Consider the following 19,091-nt stretch of genomic DNA (forward strand, 5'->3'; position numbering starts at 1 on the left):
TTTGTTGTGTGTCAAAACCTATGCCATGATACAAGTTTGTCATACATGACATCCAGCCTGATATATTTTCACTGCTCTGAAACATGTAAACCTTGAATATTCCAAAAGCTTCAGTCAGGTTGCTTAAAACTAATCTTCTATCCGTATCCCACAGCAACAAAGATAATATTTTTAAATGTTTGAAACAAGTAACTGTGACAGTTTGTAGGAATCAGCCATTTTGGTCTTGCATTATTGTTCGGTGACAAGAAGGCTAAACTACAAAGAAGGGGCAATCTATGGTCTTTGTGGTGTCTATGGTAGAGGAACTGAAAAAGTACAGTTTGGCAGCGTGTCAGGCCAATCAAGGTTCTTCAGGCTGCTAGGCTCCCTTGTTTCCCCCAGGCAAAAGCTGCAATGGCCTAAGGCATGACATGGTTCATTCCTTTGCCCTGGCCTGCCCTAGCTGATATGGTTTAGGAAATAGTGGTAATGCCACCATGAATCTCCCCCTGCGGTAGGATCGCTCTGCTCCAAAATGCTGAATCCATAGGCAGCAATTATCCAATACTGCTACTTTACGTGTGCTTTTTAAAATATCACTTCCATTGCACGCCTACTTCACAGGCTTTGTATGCATAAGCTCCCAGGTGGTTCGGTCCCAGGGCTGGAAATCTCCCCTGACTGAAACCCAGAAGAGCCATTCAGTTTAGGATCACAAACCAAGGCAGGTTCACATAGCTAGCCAGTGATAACCATGATGAAAGGTGCTGCATTGCTGTGGGGAAGAAGCCCCTCTTGAGATGACTATGCTGTAAGATCTAGGCTCCTTCTGTGGCGATTAGCCCCAGAGCCAGGCCCGAACAAGTAAGGGTTAAATTTTGTGCCAGTTAGAACCCAGAGGGGCGGGCTCAGCCAGGGTATAAAAAGCCTCCTCCCTGTGGAGAGAGGGGAGAGGAGTGTGAGGAGAGAGAGGAGAGAAGAGGGAGAGTGAGGAGAGTGAGAGCTAAGAGTCCGAAGTGAGAGCTGGTCGGTGGTAGTTAGCAGACAGGATAACCAGTTATTGTGAAACCTGTTGTGTTTATTAATTAGCTGTTTATAGCGGTAGTAGGCCGGTAACTTTATAGTGGTAATAGGCCGGTATAGGTCATCTATCATAAGTTTATTGAACACTGTTTATAAGCTTTTGTACACAATAAAGCAACTTGTTTATTCACATCGTCCTCGTCAAAATGAGTAGGTACCAGTTAGCAGTCTGGTGAGCTGCAGCTGAGGTACCATTTGTCATTGGTGCAGTACTCATAGACTGTGAAACGTCCGGGGGTGCTGAACAGGTCTGCAGGGACCGTGACACCTTCCATCTGAATTCAGGTGTAAATATGCAAATAGTCATATTTCTTAAAGGTGCAAAGGAACCCAGACCGTGAGTGAGCACCTGGGTCCGTCCCCGTCCCCGTCCCCCCCGGAATCCTTCTACAGCTCAGCAGAGATGGCACCCAACCTCTGTAACACTGTTTCCTATTTTCTTATTCCATTGTGCCTCCATGAGTTGGGCAAGATAGTGGGTCAGGATCATAAACTTCTTTATAACCATCCCAGATAAAACGTTCTTGTAATCTTTCAAGAGTTTTACTTAATTGCAGCCTTTGTGGAATCCTGTAAGTATCTGCAGTTTTTTTATACCTGGACTACAAGAAGTTCCAGAATGTGTATGTGTGGCAATGTTGGGACATAGAAGTACCTCATTATATGAGTATCAATGCGGACTAAGAGAACTGCTTTATGAAACAGCCCTAACTTTTCCAAGTTTATCTGTCCCATTTGACTCATAATCTGTGTCCAAATCAGCTTTGTTAAAAAGGAAGCTCTCTTTCCCATTATTCATTGTTATGGGGATGTGAAAATGGCTAAACCCCGCCCTCATTTTTACTGATGTGGATGAAATTTACAGGAAGAGGAGTTTCTCCAGAGTGGATTAAGCCTGCCAAATTGCAGGCAGATATCTCCCAATGCAGGAACCCTTAAGTGATACAAATATTGTTTCAATTACACGAAGTCATATGGTATGCTCTCTTCCATTATTGTTTGTACAGTGTTTGTAAAGAAGTATGTTTGCCTTGGTAAAGTTTTTCTTTTTTACTGTTTATTTTGACTGCGTTTTCACTTAGCTGCGCGACATATCTATCATCTATCTATCTATCATCTCTTTTTCACTGCCAGGAGATGGAACCTGCTAGATTTCAAACTGATAGTCATAGTAATTCTTCCACAGGGGCAGAAGTGAACATTTCTGTGTGAATAAAATTTGTTAATCCTTCCCTTCTATTGTTTTTTATACAGTTGGTCTGAAAATTTGCAGACATCTGAGAAGAGGAAAAGGGGATAACACTACAAAAATACACAATATCAAATGGAAATAAAGGATCCTAAAAGGAATGAAAAGGAACTCTCACTCACCAACTAAAGGGGGAAGGCAGGAAGGGGGATAAAAATGTGGCACAAACTCAAAACATAAAAATAAAAGTGGCAAGGGGTATTGTCTATAAAGTTACAACAGAAAGTGATGGGAAAGGGTGCAAATTAGTAGGCAATGCACTACCTAAAAACAACAAAATCCACCTATTTCAAAGTAGGCTTGCCCTATGTCAGGAAAATTGGTGTCTAGGGAATTTTGCTGAATCTGCAAAATGGCAAGGGAAACCCAGATGTATGGCAACCGGGTGGAAGAAGCAGTGGTTAGGTTTCCCCCAAAAAAGCTTAACAATTTTGGTGGGTTTCTTTTTTTAAAAAAAAAGCTCAGGAATTTTACTTTTTGAAATATGGCAACCCTATTTCAGATTAATCCCACAGGACAGTATTATGAAGCTGGTTACCCTACAGAATCCTTCCCAAAGTGGACTGTTGATGGTAGATGACCAAGGGAGCTGGGCTGGCGTTACTATGGCAAAATCATGTCCTAACATGGTCACATTGTTTTGACTTGCAGCTTTTACCATTTTCATAAACACCTGAAATCATGGGGAGGGATTCCAGTGTCCTTCAAGCAGTGTCCTTCACCAGCCAAGTGAAGAAGCAAGCATCAATTCCATTATTCTATCTATTCCCCTGGAGGTGCCACTTTCACAATGACCAAACATGATCAGAAGTTGTTTTACTTGTCTTAAATAGGGAAAAGCAATAGTAGTGTTCAAACGTTTATCTGAGCACATGGACAGGATAACAACTCCATCGCTATAGAATCCGTGCTGAAGGATTCCGCACATACTGTACAGACTTGTGCACAGAGACCAAAATGAATCAGAGGTTTCCCAAACAATTTGGACAGAGCCAACACATAAAGATACCAGTGGCTCCAAGCAGACACACTCCTCCTCCCTTTCTGCATCTTGCTACCGCCAATATTAGCAAGAGTGCTGTCTTTGGAGATCTCAACCCTGGCCGGGCACCTAGCTTTGACTGCAATTGTGCTCTTTGACCACCAGAGGCTCCCCTAGCTTCAGTAGATCTGAGCTCTGCTCTCTGAATGCCAAATGTTGTGGTGGAACAACAGTGCGGGAGGACTTTTCCTCAATGATGTCCTGCTTCTAAGCTTCTCAGGCACTAGTTGGCCAAATGGGGAACAAGAGTCAAGACTAGATGTGCTTTTCTCCTGATCCAGCTGGGTAATGTTGTAATGCCCAACTTCAGCAAGGTACTTGTAGTGTGTGTTCTCAGCTCAAATCATGGGACAAACTCCTAACACTTCTAAACACACATGGCCTTACCTTTTGCTTGTTCTCACAGTGACGATGGACTCTGGAATGGTGTAATAGCATCAAAAGTGAATTGCTGTGAAATGTAGTGGATAATTTGTCGCATAGTTTCAAACGGATGCTCAGCCATGAATTATCCTGGAAGTCACAATAACCCAGAGTTATTGTGATGGGAAAAGAGACTAATAGTAAAGCACTTCATGCACTTACAGGTACTCAAGATAGGGAAAAGGGATACATTCTGTTCATTTAATGGGGTTTAATTGTCCACCCCACCCTGAAAATGGGAACGTTCAAAACCAACCAAATGCATCAGTATCCATTACATGGGTCATAATGTGATTTTCAGAAATATTTTGTTTTTAAGAAAGCATCTTTTGAGAACAAACACGAAAGATGCCAAACCATGTAGATAATTCCTCCTATTAATATGATGACTCTTGTTATTCTCATGAAAGCAGTCTTTTATGAAGCAGCTAGGAGGGATAAATAAAAAGCCCATTCCTCCCTCTTTCTTAGTCCTGTCTCTTTGAAGGTTGCTTTTCTGACAGTAGGGGGTTAGCTCTGGGTCTCCAATTGCTTTAAGTTAACATTCAAGCCCAAACTGGATGAAAAGATGAAGAGTGGAATTTGATGTCAGAGAACTTGATAGGTCAGGAGAACATACCTTTCAGATAAATCCTTGCAGCCTTTTTTAGAAACCTGGCAGGAAAAGCTGAGGTGTGACTCTGGAGGAATAATGGGCCGAACTCTGAAGATCTTTTCTCTGCTTAATATACTCTGCACCTTACATAGCACAGTAAGAGCAAACAGTAAGTACCCTTACCTTGGTTTGTGAATGATTTAACATGCTTTAATTTGTACAAGGCAAGCAGAAAGGGGGGGCAGTCTACTTATTTATGATGCCCCTTTCTACTTGGATGGCATTCCATCTTGCCTTAAGTATTGTGTGATGCCCAATTTTGTGTGACAGGAAGGGTAAGGCCCGTTCCATGAGTGGAAGTCCATTCTGCCAACATGCAGACACCATTACCATTGAAAAGGGTTCAGAAAAGGGCAATCAAAATGATCCAGGGGATGGAGCAAATCCCCTATGAAGAAAGAATGGAGCATTTTGGGACCTTTCAGTTTGAAAAGGCACATGAGAGGTGACATGATAGAATTTCATTAAAAAATTATTCCCGGCATGGAGAAAGTGAATAGAGGAAAGTCTTTTGTCATCTTTACTCTAGAACTCATGGGCATCCAATGAAGTTGCACGTTGGAAGATTCAGGGCAGGCAAAAGAAAATCCTTCTTTCCACAGCGCATAGTTAAACTAGGGAACTCACTTCCACAGGAGGCAGTACTGGCCACCAAACTAGGTGGTTTTAAAAGAAGATAAGACAAATTCATGGAGGAGAGTTGTGGTCTAAACCACTGAACCTCTTGGGCTTGCCAATCAGAAGGTCGGCAGTTCCAATCTGCGTGATGGGGTGAGCTCCAATTGCTCTGTCCCAGCTTCTGACAACCTAGCAGTTCAAAAGCATACCAGTGCAAGTAGATAAATAGGTACCGCTGCAGCGGGAAGGTAAACAGTGCTTCCATGTGCTCTGGCTTCCATCAAGGTTTTCCATTGCGCCAGAAGTGGTTTAGTCTGTGGACAAACGCCTGAAAGCAAGATGAGCACCACAATCCCATAGTCGCCTTTGACTGGACTTAACCATCCAGGGATCCTTTACCTTTACCATTTTTTAATTAGTCACTTATCACTCGAAGGTCTTCAAGCAGCTTACATTAAAGCAAAATATGTGCACATCCATACTACCACAGGATGAGGAAAGAGAGGGGAATCATATACCGGTAATACAGTAATCTTTCATATAATATACAGGTTATAGAATAACAATACAATAGCCACATAAACAGCAGCAAACAACATTAGCAGTACTCAAACAATAAGCAAAGCAATACTCCCATCCACTAATGAGCAGATAAATCAAACCTCAACACTCTCCCTAGTCCAAAAACCATTCACATCAAACCAATGGTTCCCCCTTTAATCTCCCCACCGCACCTAGAAGTTTGCTATCAGGCCAGCTGCTGCAAATCCGCAGTGGGTGGGTGAAACTTCCTCCAGAGGTGGTCCAGCATTTCTCCCTTCTCTTCAAGGTGGGGGAAGTAGCAGCAAAGCAAAGCAGGGAGATGTTGTTACCAGCCATGATGGCTTTGCTCTGCCTCCACAGATAGAGGCAGAAATGCTTCTAAACCCAGTTGCTGAAAACAATAGGAGGGGAGAGTGCTTTGTTCTTGAATCTTGCTTATGAGTTTCCCACACACTTCTGGGTGGCCACTGTAAGAACAGGGTGCTAGGCTAGATGGCCATTCCTGATCTAGCAGACCCTTCTTATGTTCTTGTTGGATGGTAGTGCTATTTTTCTAGAAAAAGAGGTGCCGGGACTCCCCATGAACATCCCCTTGTTTTCTTCTAATGGCAATGGCATCCACCTGAGAGGTGCCGCAACTGATGTCCGGTGAGTTCCAGCTGAAAAAAAAAGCCCTGGATAGCACCCATTGTGCTTATTCTTCTATTAGGAAGACAAGCTTCGGGATTTTTTTCCAAATATATGTGAATTAAATTAGATATTTAGGTTTTGATTTAAAAGGAATTCCATTCCATCCCCAAATCAGTTAGAGTGCATCTAAATCATTTTTTGTTTTTGTATGTCCCGTCTCTGAAATTTGTGTGATTTTGTTGTGCAGTGAAATTTGTATTGTTTTATCGTTTTTATGCTCATTTGACATTCTTTAAGCCACTAATGCAGGCATAGGCAAACTCTGTCCTCCAGATGTTTTGGGACTACAACTCCCATCATCCCTGACCACTGGTCCTGTTAGCTAGGAATGATGGGAGTTGTAGTCCCCAAAACATCTGGAGGGCCGAGTTTGCCTATGCCTGCACTAATGCAAAATGTACCTTCTTTAAAGAGGCATAAGCTTTCTAGCAACTCCTTGGGAGTGCTTTCAACTGACCTGTGCTCTCTTGACTCTTGATAGCTTTTAACGTATAGGACACCAGTATTTGCAGCACACTCTCTTCTGTTCTGTTATAGAATAGGATCAGAAAAGGGACATACTGAGAAGGAAATAACTGATTTGTAGTAGAGAGACCTCCAAAGTAATAGAGTGTTTCAGCATAAAATAAAAAAGTAAGGAAGGGGTTTCAACATTAATTGTATTAGCACAGACCCCTCCTGGGATCTTACAGTGAGAGGGCAGGGATCACAAATCAACAACAAAATTAACAACAACATTCCTAATAATCCAGATTGGAAAATACAAATCTGTAATTTAGTAGTCTAAACTTGTATTCTGATGAAGAGAGTAATACTGAATGTTATGCTGGTGTTGACATAATTAATTATACATTGCTTCTCCTTTCAAATTCATCCTTAGATGCGGCTAGGAGCCTCTTGCCAATTTTCATCAGCCCTTCTACACATGAGAATGAGTTGGACATCCACAATCAACACACAGAGTCCATTCACCTCTCAGAGGACATTGAAACATTCATAACTAGTCCATGGGTAACTCGGTTTGTTCCTTCAGTCCACATTATTGTTGTTATGTTCAGTCTTCCTTTAAACATTATTGCAATCCTTGTGTTTGTGGTCAAATTAAGGCTTAAAAAGTCAGCTACAGTGTACATGCTCAACCTGGCTTTTGCCGATGTCCTCTTCGTTTGTGTGCTTCCTTTTAAGATCATCTACCACTTTTCTGGAAACAACTGGACATTTGGACCAGAAATGTGTCGTTTGGCCACATCTGCCTTTCACTGCAACATGTACTGCTCCATCCTGCTGATGGTGGCGATAAGCATTGACCGTTTCCTGGTCGTGGTGTACCCAATGCAGTCTCTGTCATGGCGCACACCAAGACGGACCACTTTGATCTGCTTTGCCATCTGGATTATAGCCATAGCTGGAGTGATTCCTCTGCTTCTCAATGAGCAAACAGAAAGATTCCCTCGCTTAAACATTACCACCTGTCTGGACTCACTAGCTTTCTCTACAATGAAGACATTTTATCGTTACTTTTCTGCAGTGTCTATTTTGTTCTTTTATATACCATTACTAATTTCTGGTACCGGTTATGTGTGCATTATAAAGAGGCTTTCTTCACCCCATGTTGCTACAAAGCCAGGTAAAAAGAAGCGTGCCATTCTCCTGTGTGTAGCTGTCTTGTCCTCTTTTATTATTTGTTTTGGTCCAACAAATGTCGTGTTTATGCTGCAAGCCTTCAGCCTTTTGCCTGAACAGCAGGTTGCGAATCTCTTGTTTGCATGCATGCTTGCCACTTGTATCACTACCATAAGCTGTTGCATTGACCCCTTGATTTATTATTATGCCTCTTCAGAGTATCAAAGGCAGGTCTGGCGCCTCCTGTGCAATAGAAAGCATTCTGATCTGGAAAGGAGCATTCGGTTTACAAGCAGTAATATAGAAACCTCATGAATATAGCTTTTAATCATTTGCCCAGAGCAGGGGTCGGCAAACTACAGCCCAGGGGCTGGATGTGGCTCCCACCAGGCTTGCAAATCCGGCCCACGGACCCTGCCGCCCGCTCAGTCAGTCCCCGCGCACTGCGGAAGCCTCGCCATGCAGGGATTGACTTCCATGACACTGGCACAGCTTCTGGGTGGGCAGTGGCGCTGGTGTGGCTTCAGATTGCCTGCAGGAAGCTCCTGCAGTCAATCTGAAGCCACGATGTTTGGATTTGCACACAGGGGAGGCACCAGAGCAGAGCAGAGGCAGCGCTGCGGCCCCAGCACCCATGGTGACGGTGTGCGCTTGGCAAGAGCCCCTGGCTTCCCCTCGGCCTCTCCTCTGATGCCTCTTCCTCCTCCTCTGCCATTGCTGCTGCTGCTTCTCCTCCTCCCCGATGCTGTGGCAGCTGCGGCCCCTTTCTGGGTGTGTGGGATATGAGGAAGAAAGAGGCACCACTGCCATTGCAGGTAACCAGGCTTGGGCCCCGCGGCGAAGCAGAGTGTGTAAAGCAGAGGGGATTATCATTGCAAGAAGATTTGTGTGGCGCTTGCACAGGGCCAGAGATTACACACACACACAGAGACCTTGCCACAATATTGTTGTGACCGTTGCATGGTGCGCACTTACCCAGAGTTGTTGCGGTCTGGTGGGATGTGATGTCAACTTAACTTTTACGCAGAGGGCAGGCCTGCTGGAATGAATGGACCCAGGTTAGGCATGGCCACTCGTGTCAACAGGTGTACTCTTGAGTTAAAAACAGGGCAGCGACGTCCGCGTAAATATGCATTTTTTAAAAAACTACCGGTATAGTCTGCCCCCCCACAGTGTTTGAGGGACAGTGAACCGGCCCCCTGTTTAAAAAGTTTGAGGACCCCTTGTCCAGAGCATAGCATTTGATCTTATTAAAATTATTAATTGCCTTTTGTAGAAATCACAAGGTGGTTTGCAACCACACAGTTATATCTGATGTAATGTACTCATTCATAAAAATGGCTTTTGCATGTCACAGAGGTGGATACTGGTTCACAGCTGCCTTTGATGTCCATGTATTTATTTCTATAGGATAGTACCTAGAGCATTTAAACATGTCTGGGGCTGATCTGCATTGGATGCCACAGACAAGTCTGACTCTGAGGCTGAAGGGATGCAGGCACAGACAGAGCACCCTCTGACAAAGGAGGAAGGGGAGGATTGCCGCCCCCCCCCTTTACACGTTCCCAGAATCAGAGAGACCAGCAGATTCAGAAGCTGCTCAGTCGGGGAAAGAGCTGCACAGTTCTGAGATAGTAGCTAGGCAACCAGTAGGGAGGGAGCCTTTAGGACGTTCTTCCATAGAGAGTGCTGGGGAAGTCCCTCCCTCCCCTAAAACTCGATGGACTGAAAGGGTCCAGGAACGACGGAAGCACAGGGGAGGGACAGGTGGCCGGTGGCGTGCTTCTTGCTGCAGAAGGGGAAAGGATCTTAGGGTGAGCAACTGCCATCCGTGAAGGGGGACGGTTTGATGCTTGTTGTATGTTGTTGTAAATAAAATGGACTACAAACCTGCCAAAGGCTCGTTATTTCTCATCAGAAGCTACTGGAGAGAGGGGGAAACTCCCTTTCCTGCCAGCATACCTGACAAAATACTTCTCACTTAATCACTGCCTATGGCGTTGAATAACTATTCTTATGAAATGGGGGCAAGACATTATTCCTCTCTGAAAATGACATATTGAGAGAAACGGGAGTATTATTAGTAAGGCACCTGGTTTGAACAGTAGAAGACCCGATGGTAAGTTTACCGAGGGAATTGGAGAAGATTTATGAATTTGGTCAAGTAGCAGGATTTCAGCTGAATAAGAGTGAAATGAAAATGCTGGTGAAAAATATGACAGAGCATCATCAAAAACAGTCTACAAAATATTACAGAGTTGACAATGGACAACATTACAAAATACAAATATTTTAGATTTGGAGGGTCACAATGACAGATTTGGTTGGCATGCATATCTATGGTATGAAAAAGAGGATTCCTGAACCATCTAGTAAGAAAGTCACTACATGTGGTATGGGAGAAATATAAGAATTTGTTAGAGCAGAAAACACCATAGTGGTTCTCCCCATTAGAAGCTATTTTTTGTTGGGGGGGGATTGAATATGAGAAAGGGCAGAACCCTGAGGCACCCCACAAGTGAAAGCCCAGGGGTCTGAACACTCATCCCCCAACACCACTTTCTGAACATGGCCCAGGAGGAAGGAGCAAAACCACTGTATAACAGTACTCCCAGCTCCTCTAGACGGTCCAGAAAGATGTTATGGTCAATGGTATCAAAGGCTGCTGAGAGATCCACCAGAACTAGGGAACAGCTCTCACCTTTGTCCCTAGCGCGCCGGAGATCATCGACCAGTGCGACCAAGACAGTTTCAGTCCCATGATGAGGCCTGAATCTCAACTGGAAGGGATCCAAATGGTCCGCATTTTCCAGGCGTGCCTGGAGTTGTTCAGCAACCACCCACTCAATCACCTTCCCCAAGAATGGAAGTTTTGAGACTGGCCAAGTCTAAAGATGTTTTTTAAGAAGCGGTTTTATAACTGCTTCTTAGTAGAAGAAGAACATCAGCCTTCCTATTTCTACTCTTCTCTCAATTACTAAACACCATTTAGTAACTTTAAATGCTTTACTTACAAAACTCCAGAGGTCAGATTCATGTGTTTTTCCACGCAACAGCAAGAAAAACACAGGTAGAAATCTTGGGATACAAAATATAGTGAAATAGCTCTAATGTCAGGAGCTGCCTGGGACTGATGGGATCAGCTACCTCCCGTTCCAATGAGAAACTGCTCTCCCTCCCTTGTGCCATGAGTGACTGTGATTCCTGAGAAAGCTGGCTTCCCTCCAGCCCGCCTCCCCTCCCCTGAGTTGATAAGCTGCATTCCTGCCAGCTTCAGAGGGGGGGGGAGAGTTGTCAGTCCACTGGTTCCAGCTGTCTGAGAAGTCTGCAAGTCTCTCTGTTCTTCTGCCTGCCTGCCTTCTATCTCAAGGCCGTACTTCTTGGCTTTGGGCTGGAGTGTTCATGACATCTAAGCATATGGTCTGAGCTTGTAGCAAGCGATCCTATTGCAGTGAGTTCACATGGTGAAAGAGAACAAATAAGGAGGAAGCTTAACTTCCTCCCGGGTGAGGGGCATAACCTGAGTCTAGGAATGGGTTTCTGTAGTCTTAACCCCTTCATGCATTAACAAACTCCATGCTTGCTAGTTATATTTGACTGCAATTCCCAACAAATGTCACCTCCAAATGTCACTTCTCCACAAATGTGAAGGAGTGGGCTATGTCTACTTTCCTCTTTCTGAAAGAACATCAACTACTATAGCCCACTATGTAGCCTCTGGCCGCATCCACCACTACACCAGAGAAAAAGAGTGTGTGTGACCTGTGGCTTGAAAAGGGTCCCCTATCCCTGGTTTCAGCTAACACCATGGGCATAGCCAGAGGGGGGACAGCTCAAGTAAATAAATAAAGATACTTAACTAACTGACCCATTGTGTCACAGATAGCATGGTTCTAACAAACCTCCTTTCCCCCCACCAGCAAAAATCCTGGCTACGCCCATGGCTAACATTCATTCAGGTCTAAAATGGATTAATAGTAAAGCACTTTATCCACTGAGAAAATATATAAGAAAATGAAAAATTATCTGTTAATGTTATTTAGGAGTCCTAAATCTTCTTTCTTTGCTGAAAATGGATAAATGGAAAACCACAACAATTGCTTCTATATCAATTACTTGCCTCATAATGGGATTCCCAGAAATTATTTGCTTTTAGGAAGCATCTTTTAGAAAAGTAAAGGGAACAGAAGAGTTGCCTGAGAGTTTTCAAATAGCGCTTTGGGAATTGGGCTGAAGAGAGAGGTTTAAAAACCTCTGCTGCTTCTAGAATGAAGCGATGTGATGACAAATGGGGTTGACTCTCACTTCTGTTGATGTATGGTAACATTCAAGCCCAAACTGGACATGGAGATGGCAGCTAGATTTAGATCTCAGTGAAGTTTCTGTATTCTGAGGCAAAATAAGCTGATTTTCAGGGAAATCCTTGCAATTTCGTCTAGGCAGAACCAAAGATGAGGTGCACCTCTGAGGGAGAAATAGGCGCTTTCCTCAAGATCTTCTTTTCTCTGTTCAGTATAGTCTCCACCGTATTTAGCACGGCAAGTGCAAACAGTGAGTACAACCCAACATCCTTTCTCCACAATTTAATATTTAAAGCAATGTGTTTATATTGTGCAATTGTTTCAGGGAACATTCACTTTCTCTTACTTTTCCAAATGATTGTGATATGGAGGAAGAACCAAGTTGAAGGGTTTTAAAAGAGGAGGGAGAATATCACTGTAACATGGGGAGAAATCTGCTTTGCAGTGGTTATATCCAAATATTTTTAATATTCAGTTTATCAGACACTTGCACATAAAAAGTTTCCAAGTGAAATAAATCATAAAATATAATGATTGGTTTCACTGAACTGAATTCCAGTTCGTACCTTAGCTTAATCGGGGCTTCTGTTTTCAATTTGAATGGAATCTGGTTTGAGGGAATGCACATTGAATGAGAGTATTTCTCATGAAGCAATGGGACACAGATGGATTGTAGCTAACATCCTGTGTACCTGGCTTCAAACACTGATGGTGAAAGCACACTGGAGCAGGAATAAACAGCAATGTGTACACAGCCTAAGAGCAGGAAAAGCCTAGTCAGAAGTCTAAGTCAGGGGATGCATGGCCCTCCATATGCTGTTCGGCTGTAAAGCATTAAAGGGTGATCCCCTATCCTCCAGATTACAGCAGTATCTGGATGGCCAAAGGTTCCTCAACCTTTGTTTAAAGGTTATTATCTCACATTTTCATGTAAATCCATACACTGAAGTTTATCATTTGGAATAGGGAAAGCCAGGGAGAAGGGATAGCAATGGAATTTTTGTCAACATCAGTACAGTAATTTTTAAAATACAGTGGTACCTCTGGTTACAAACTTTATTCGTTCCAGAGGTCCATTCTTAACCTGAAACCATTCTATTATTATTATTATTATTAAATATTTCATTGAGTTGCAAAAATATGTGCAACGTCTCTTGTAACATCTTTACAAATCAGTTTCATTTGTTGTGACATTGGGAAGAAAAGGGGGAAAGAGGTAGATGGGGGAGGGTGGGTGGAGGTGGGGTTGGGTGATGATGTTTCTATTTTGCTTAATATGTATGGGTTTTTTTGTCAGTGTCACTTGTGTAGGTTCTCTGCTGTTCGCTTGCGTTCCTTTGGTGGTGAGAGATGTTGGGGTTGGCCTAGGATATGGTTGTTCATTTGGGGTTGGCTGTGGTGGTCTTTGTTTCGTGTGTGAGTGGGGTGGGTAGGTGTTTTGGGTCAGGTTAGCCATATTGATTCGTATGCTGTTGGTGGATTTTTGTTGTTGTCTTGTTGGGCTGTGTATGTGATAAAGGGGAACCATACTGGGGTGAAGCCGTCTTCTTCTATTTGTCCCCGTGTCAGTTTCAGCTAATTGGTTAATTTTTCTAGTAAGGCTGTTTCCCTTACTATTTGGTACCATTGGTCCATGTTTACTCCTGACAGGTCTCTCCAGTGTCTGGTTATGGTGTTTCTGGTTGCTGAGAGTAAGTGGGTTATGAGTTCTTTGTGATGTAGGTGGGCCTTATTGTCTTGGAAGATGTTTAGCAAGGCCAGTTCTGGGGTGATTTCTAATACTTGTTTGGTTATTTTACATATATCTCGTATGGTTGTTGTCCAGAATAGTTGGATTTTGGAGCACTCCCACCACATGTGGAAATATGTGCCTGTTGAGGTGCACCCTCTCCAGCATTTTGGTGAGGTTCCTGGGCGTATTAGCACTAGTTTTCTTGGTGTTAGGTACCACCTGTAGGTGAGTTTCAGAGTGAGTTCTTTCCTTTTTGTTGATATAGATTTAAAGGGGGGTTTAGACCACATTTTGGTCCACTGAGTGGGGCTAATCTCGTAGCGTATGTCATCTTCCCATTGTCTTTTGACTGTGTCTAGGGGATTTGTGGAATTTTGGAGTAGTATTTTATATATTGCAGATACCATCCCTTTGCCGTGTCCCTTTGTCGTTAGGAGGTTTTCAAAGGTTGTCAGAGGCCTAGTTGCTGCTGATTTTACCGCTGGGTTGCTTAGGAGGGCGTGTAGTTGGTGTTGTGCTAACCAAGGTATTTGGGTGTCTTCTAGTTTATCCAGTATTTCTTGTGTTGACAAAGCTTTGTTATTTTTATAAAGGTCTATTAGGCGATATAAGCCTTTGGCTTGCCAGGTTTTTATCTGGAGGTTTTGTGCTGCATGGTGGAATAATGGGTGGTAAGCCAGGGGGGTTAGTGGGGATGGGGTTGGGGATAGTTTGCCCATTTCTGTTTTCCATGCTTTGAACATGGTTTGTGTGTACCTATTAAGTGTTGTGGGGATTTTCTTTTGTTTGGGAGGAATGGGTATGCTGTGGTGCAGATATTTTCAATTGAGTCCCTCTGTAGGTTTATCCATTGTTTTGTCTCATCTTCCAGTATGTATGGGATTATATGTCGTATTTGATTGGCTCTGTAATACATTTCTATGTTGGGGATTCCCCATCCTCCTTGTGAGGTGGGGCTATGCAGATATTTGGTGCTTATTCTTGGTTTTTTATGTGAGAAGATGAAAGAGTGTAGTTTTCTCTGCCATCTGCGAAGTTGGGTTGGGAGAATCCAGATTGGGAGGGTTTGGAATAGGTAGGTTAGTTTTGGGAGGGTGGTCGTTTTGATCATGGCCATTTTGTCTGAGAGAGTGAAATTCATATTGTTCCATCTCTTTAGGTCTTTGTTTATTTGTCGCCATAGGGTATAATTTGTTGAGGTTTTTGGTTATTTGTAACCCTAGGTATCTGAACTTGGTGTGACAGAGTTTTATCTTGGTGATATTAGTGGGTTCTTTCTGGGTGTGAGGAGAGGTGTTGAAGCACATGGCTTCTGATTTTGTAAAGTTTACTTGTAGGCCTGACACTGTTGCAAATGTGTTGAGTTCTCTGATTAGGGAGGTTGCTGTGTTTAAGGGGTCTGGTGTTGTGACCATTAAGTCATCTGCAAAGAGTCCTAATTTGTATGTTCTCCCTTTTTTTATTTCTACCTGAAACCATTCTTAACCTGAGGTACCACTTTAGATAATGGGGCTTCCCACTGCTGCTGCCGCACGATTTCTATTCTCATCCTGGGGCAAAGTTCTTAACCCGAGGTACTACATCTGGGTTAGCGGAGTCTGTAAGCCGAAGTGTTTGTAACCCAAGGTACCACTGTACCCTATTAAGTATAGCCAAATCTATAACTTCATTTGAATTAATATTCTCATGAGTAAACCAAAGTTGTTGTATTGACTTCTGTAACATTGTTAATATGGCCATTTATATATCTGATCTACATATTGCAGATTCCACATTTCCCCTTATTGCTGCTGGTTTCCCTATATATTATACTCATGAGGAAAACAACTCCAATCAATCCACAAAGCGTGCATTTATCACAGAAGATGGTGAAAAATACTTGACTTGTCCATGGCTGACACGCTTTGTTCCTTCAGTCCACACTGCTGTGGTTATTTTGAGCCTTCCTTTAAACATTATGGCAATTCTCATGTTTGTGGTCAAATTAAGGCTTAAGAAGCCAGCAGTGGTGTACATGCTCAACCTGGCTTCTGCAGATGTCCTCTTTGTGAGTGTGCTTCCTTTTAAAATCGCCTACAACTTTTCTGGAAACAACTGGATGTTTGGGCCTGAGATGTGTCGATTTGTCACTGCTGCCTTCTACTGCAACATGTACTGCTCCGTCCTGCTGATGATGGTGATAAGCATTGACCGTTTCCTGGCCGTGGTGTACCCAATCCAGTCCCTGTCCTGGCGCACAGCAAGACGGGCCTCGATGGTCTGCTTTCTCATCTGGCTTCTGGCTATAGCTGGGGTGATACCTCTGCTTGTCAATGAGCAAACAAAGAGATTATCCCGGTTAAATATTACAACCTGTCGTGATGCAGTAGATATCTCTGCTTTTATGGATATATTTCGGCATTACTTTTCTGCATTATCTATTTTGTTCTTTTTTATACCGTTATTAATCTCCACCACCTGTTATGTGTGCATTATAAGGAAACTTTCTTCGTCCAATGTTGCTGCAGAGCCTAGTAAAAGGAGACGTGCCGTTCTCCTGTCTGTAGCTGTCTTGTCTTCTTTTATTATTTGTTTTGGTCCTACAAATGTCCTATTACTAGTGCACAGCTTGTACTTCTTACCTGATCAACCCCTTGAAAGTCTGTATTTTTCCTACATCTTAGCGGTCTGCATTGGTACCATAAACTGCTGCATTGATCCCTTAATTTATTATTATGCCTCTTCAAAGTGTCAAAAGCAGGTGTGGGATCTCCTGTGCTATAAAAAGCAGTCTGGTCTCGAACAAAGCAGTCAGACAACAAGCAGTAATGCCACAAATCATTTTAGTGGCCTGAAAAATTTGTCTCAAGCATAGAATTTTACAGTGTGTGGTACAGTATTCATAAATATAGGTGTTGCATGCCAAAGCATGCATAATTTGTCCCAAGCATAGCATCTTACATTAAATATGTTTGCAGTATGTGCAGTAATACTCATTTGTAAACCTAGTGTTGCATGCCACCTATTTTACAGCCTCTGTCTTTAACGTCCACGCATTCTTGCTCTAGAATATTTATGCTTTTTTCTTATATTCCAAGAAAAAGATATCAGACCATGGTTTTTCTGCAGCTGCTGTTAAAATAACGTCTGCCTAGAGACATGTTTTGCTCCAATGGTGATTGTATAGAAATAAATATTATATTTTGTTGTCCAGTTATTTTCTCATTATCTTTTCATAACATTAACAAATGTGAACTGTTGCCATTTTACATCTACTGTATATGCAGTAATTATGAGTTTGCGGGCAAGGGGGCATCAATATGCTGATGGCACTAAGGTCTCTTTTTCCATAACATCTGTGTTGGGGGAGGCTGGGCTGTCTCTGGACCCGTGCTTGGATGTAGTGCAAGATGGATAAGGGAAAACCAGTCTGAGTTGGATAGAATTAGGCTACAGTTTATTGATTACAGAGCAACAGGTTTGATGAAGGTATCAGGCATGGATCACATCCATGGGATCACATAGCCCATTTGCCGCTTGATAAGCTTATTTTTTGACCATCACGGTTACTCATCCTGGCATGAACCGCTATCTAATGAGCTTCCTCTGGCCACCGGCAGGGGGTGCCATGGCCTGTCAGCCCACAAGCTGGACTTCTGGACAGAAATTGCTGCCTCCAAGATCCCTCAAGGGGACCCCCTACGAGCTGCGACAAGGTGCCCCCTCCTCTACCCCTCCCTTATCCAGGGCATTTTTAAAAGCAGGAATTCACAGGAACTCAGTTCTGGCACCTCTCAGGTAGGCACCATTGCTATTATAAGAGAACAACAGAGGTGTTCATGGTGAGTTCTGGCACCTCTTTTTCCAGAAGAACAGCACTGCTCTTACATGACAACAGTTGTGACAATTTAAAAGTGTAGTGGAAACAAATCAACAGAAATTATTAAAAGGATGTCTGGGTGGGGAGATCGGCTCTGAACTGCAGTGAGGAGCAGCAGCGGGGGAGGGGGTCCCCTTAAATACTTCCAGAGAGGACCAGACTCCCAGAACCTTCTATCTTGTCTGCTCTGGAAGTCCCTCCCCTCACCCACAGCTCCCAGCCCTTCACCGCAGCTCCATGTCTCACCCAGCTCCAAAGAGCCTGACCCAACGCAGAATATTCCTGGTGCTTCTGCTTCCTCCTTGCAACTGCCCCAGGCTGCAACAACTGCCCCCAGTAATCTGGGAATGGGAGGATTCTGGCAAGAACCTTTTGAAACAGGAATATGATTTCATTCTGTTTGCAAAGAACGTGTTGGTACATTCAGAGGGACCAAACTAGATGAGATGGCAGTGATGGTAGCTTTTCCAATAGAGAAGACGGAGCTTTGGTGTACTGTATTGCATAGCTTTTTGTCAGTCTCCCTGATTGCTGTTGTTTAGTCGTTTAGTCGTGTCCGACTCTTTGTGATCCCATGGACCATAGCACGCCAGGCACTCCTGTCTTGCACTGCCTCCCGCAGTTTGGTCAAACTCATGTTCGTAGCTTCGAGAACACTGTCCAACCATCTTGTCCTCTGACGTCCCCTTCTCCTAGTGCCCTCAATCTTTCCCAACATCAGGGTCTTTTCCAAGGATTCTTCTCTTCTCATGAGGTGGCCAAAGTATTGGAGCCTCAGCTTCACGATCTGTCCTTCCAGGGAGCACTCAGGGCTGATTTCCTTAAGAATGGATAGGTTTGATCTTCTTGCAGTCCATGGGACTCTCAAGAGTCTCCTCCAGCACCACAATTCAAAAGCATCAATTCTTCGGCGATCAGCCTTCTTTATGGTCCAGCTCTCACTTCCATACATCACTACTGGGAAAACCATAGCTTTAACTATACGGACCTTTGTCGGCAAGGTGATGTCTCTGCTTTTTAAGATGCTGTCTAGGTTTGTCATTGCTTTTCTTCCAAGAAGCAGGCGTCTTTTAATTTCGTGACTGCTGTCACCATCTGCAGTGATCAAGGAGCCCAAGAAGGTGAAATCTCTCACTGTCTACCTGATTAAATGTAGCCAAACAACTTAGCAGTAATAAACATTCAGAGTTGCCTAATGTAAGCAGACCGCTGAATCCAGTTTTTGTTGTCTAAGAATCTGAATTACGCTTGGCAACATGTGTGTGTGTGTGTGTGTGTGTGTGTGCAACTA

General features: G+C 43.4%; 1 protein-coding gene and 1 pseudogene across 1 annotated transcript; both read left to right on the top strand.

The window, feature by feature from the left end:
• The first annotated feature begins 7,062 nt into the window (after positions 1–7,062).
• Positions 7,063–9,779, top strand: LOC118076879 (proteinase-activated receptor 1 pseudogene; annotated as a pseudogene).
• A 6,007-nt stretch (positions 9,780–15,786) lies between these two features.
• LOC118076993 (proteinase-activated receptor 1-like) lies at positions 15,787–17,060 on the top strand. The gene has a single exon (XM_088652644.1). It carries the CDS (start codon positions 15,899–15,901, stop codon positions 16,793–16,795), a length of 897 nt encoding a protein of 298 aa, XP_088508770.1. The 5' UTR covers positions 15,787–15,898; the 3' UTR covers positions 16,796–17,060.
• Positions 17,061–19,091: the final 2,031 nt, after the last annotated feature.

Source organism: Zootoca vivipara, chromosome 10 (assembly GCF_965207765.1).
Source record: "Zootoca vivipara chromosome 10, rZooViv2.hap1.1, whole genome shotgun sequence".
Taxonomy (NCBI): domain Eukaryota; kingdom Metazoa; phylum Chordata; class Lepidosauria; order Squamata; family Lacertidae; genus Zootoca; species Zootoca vivipara.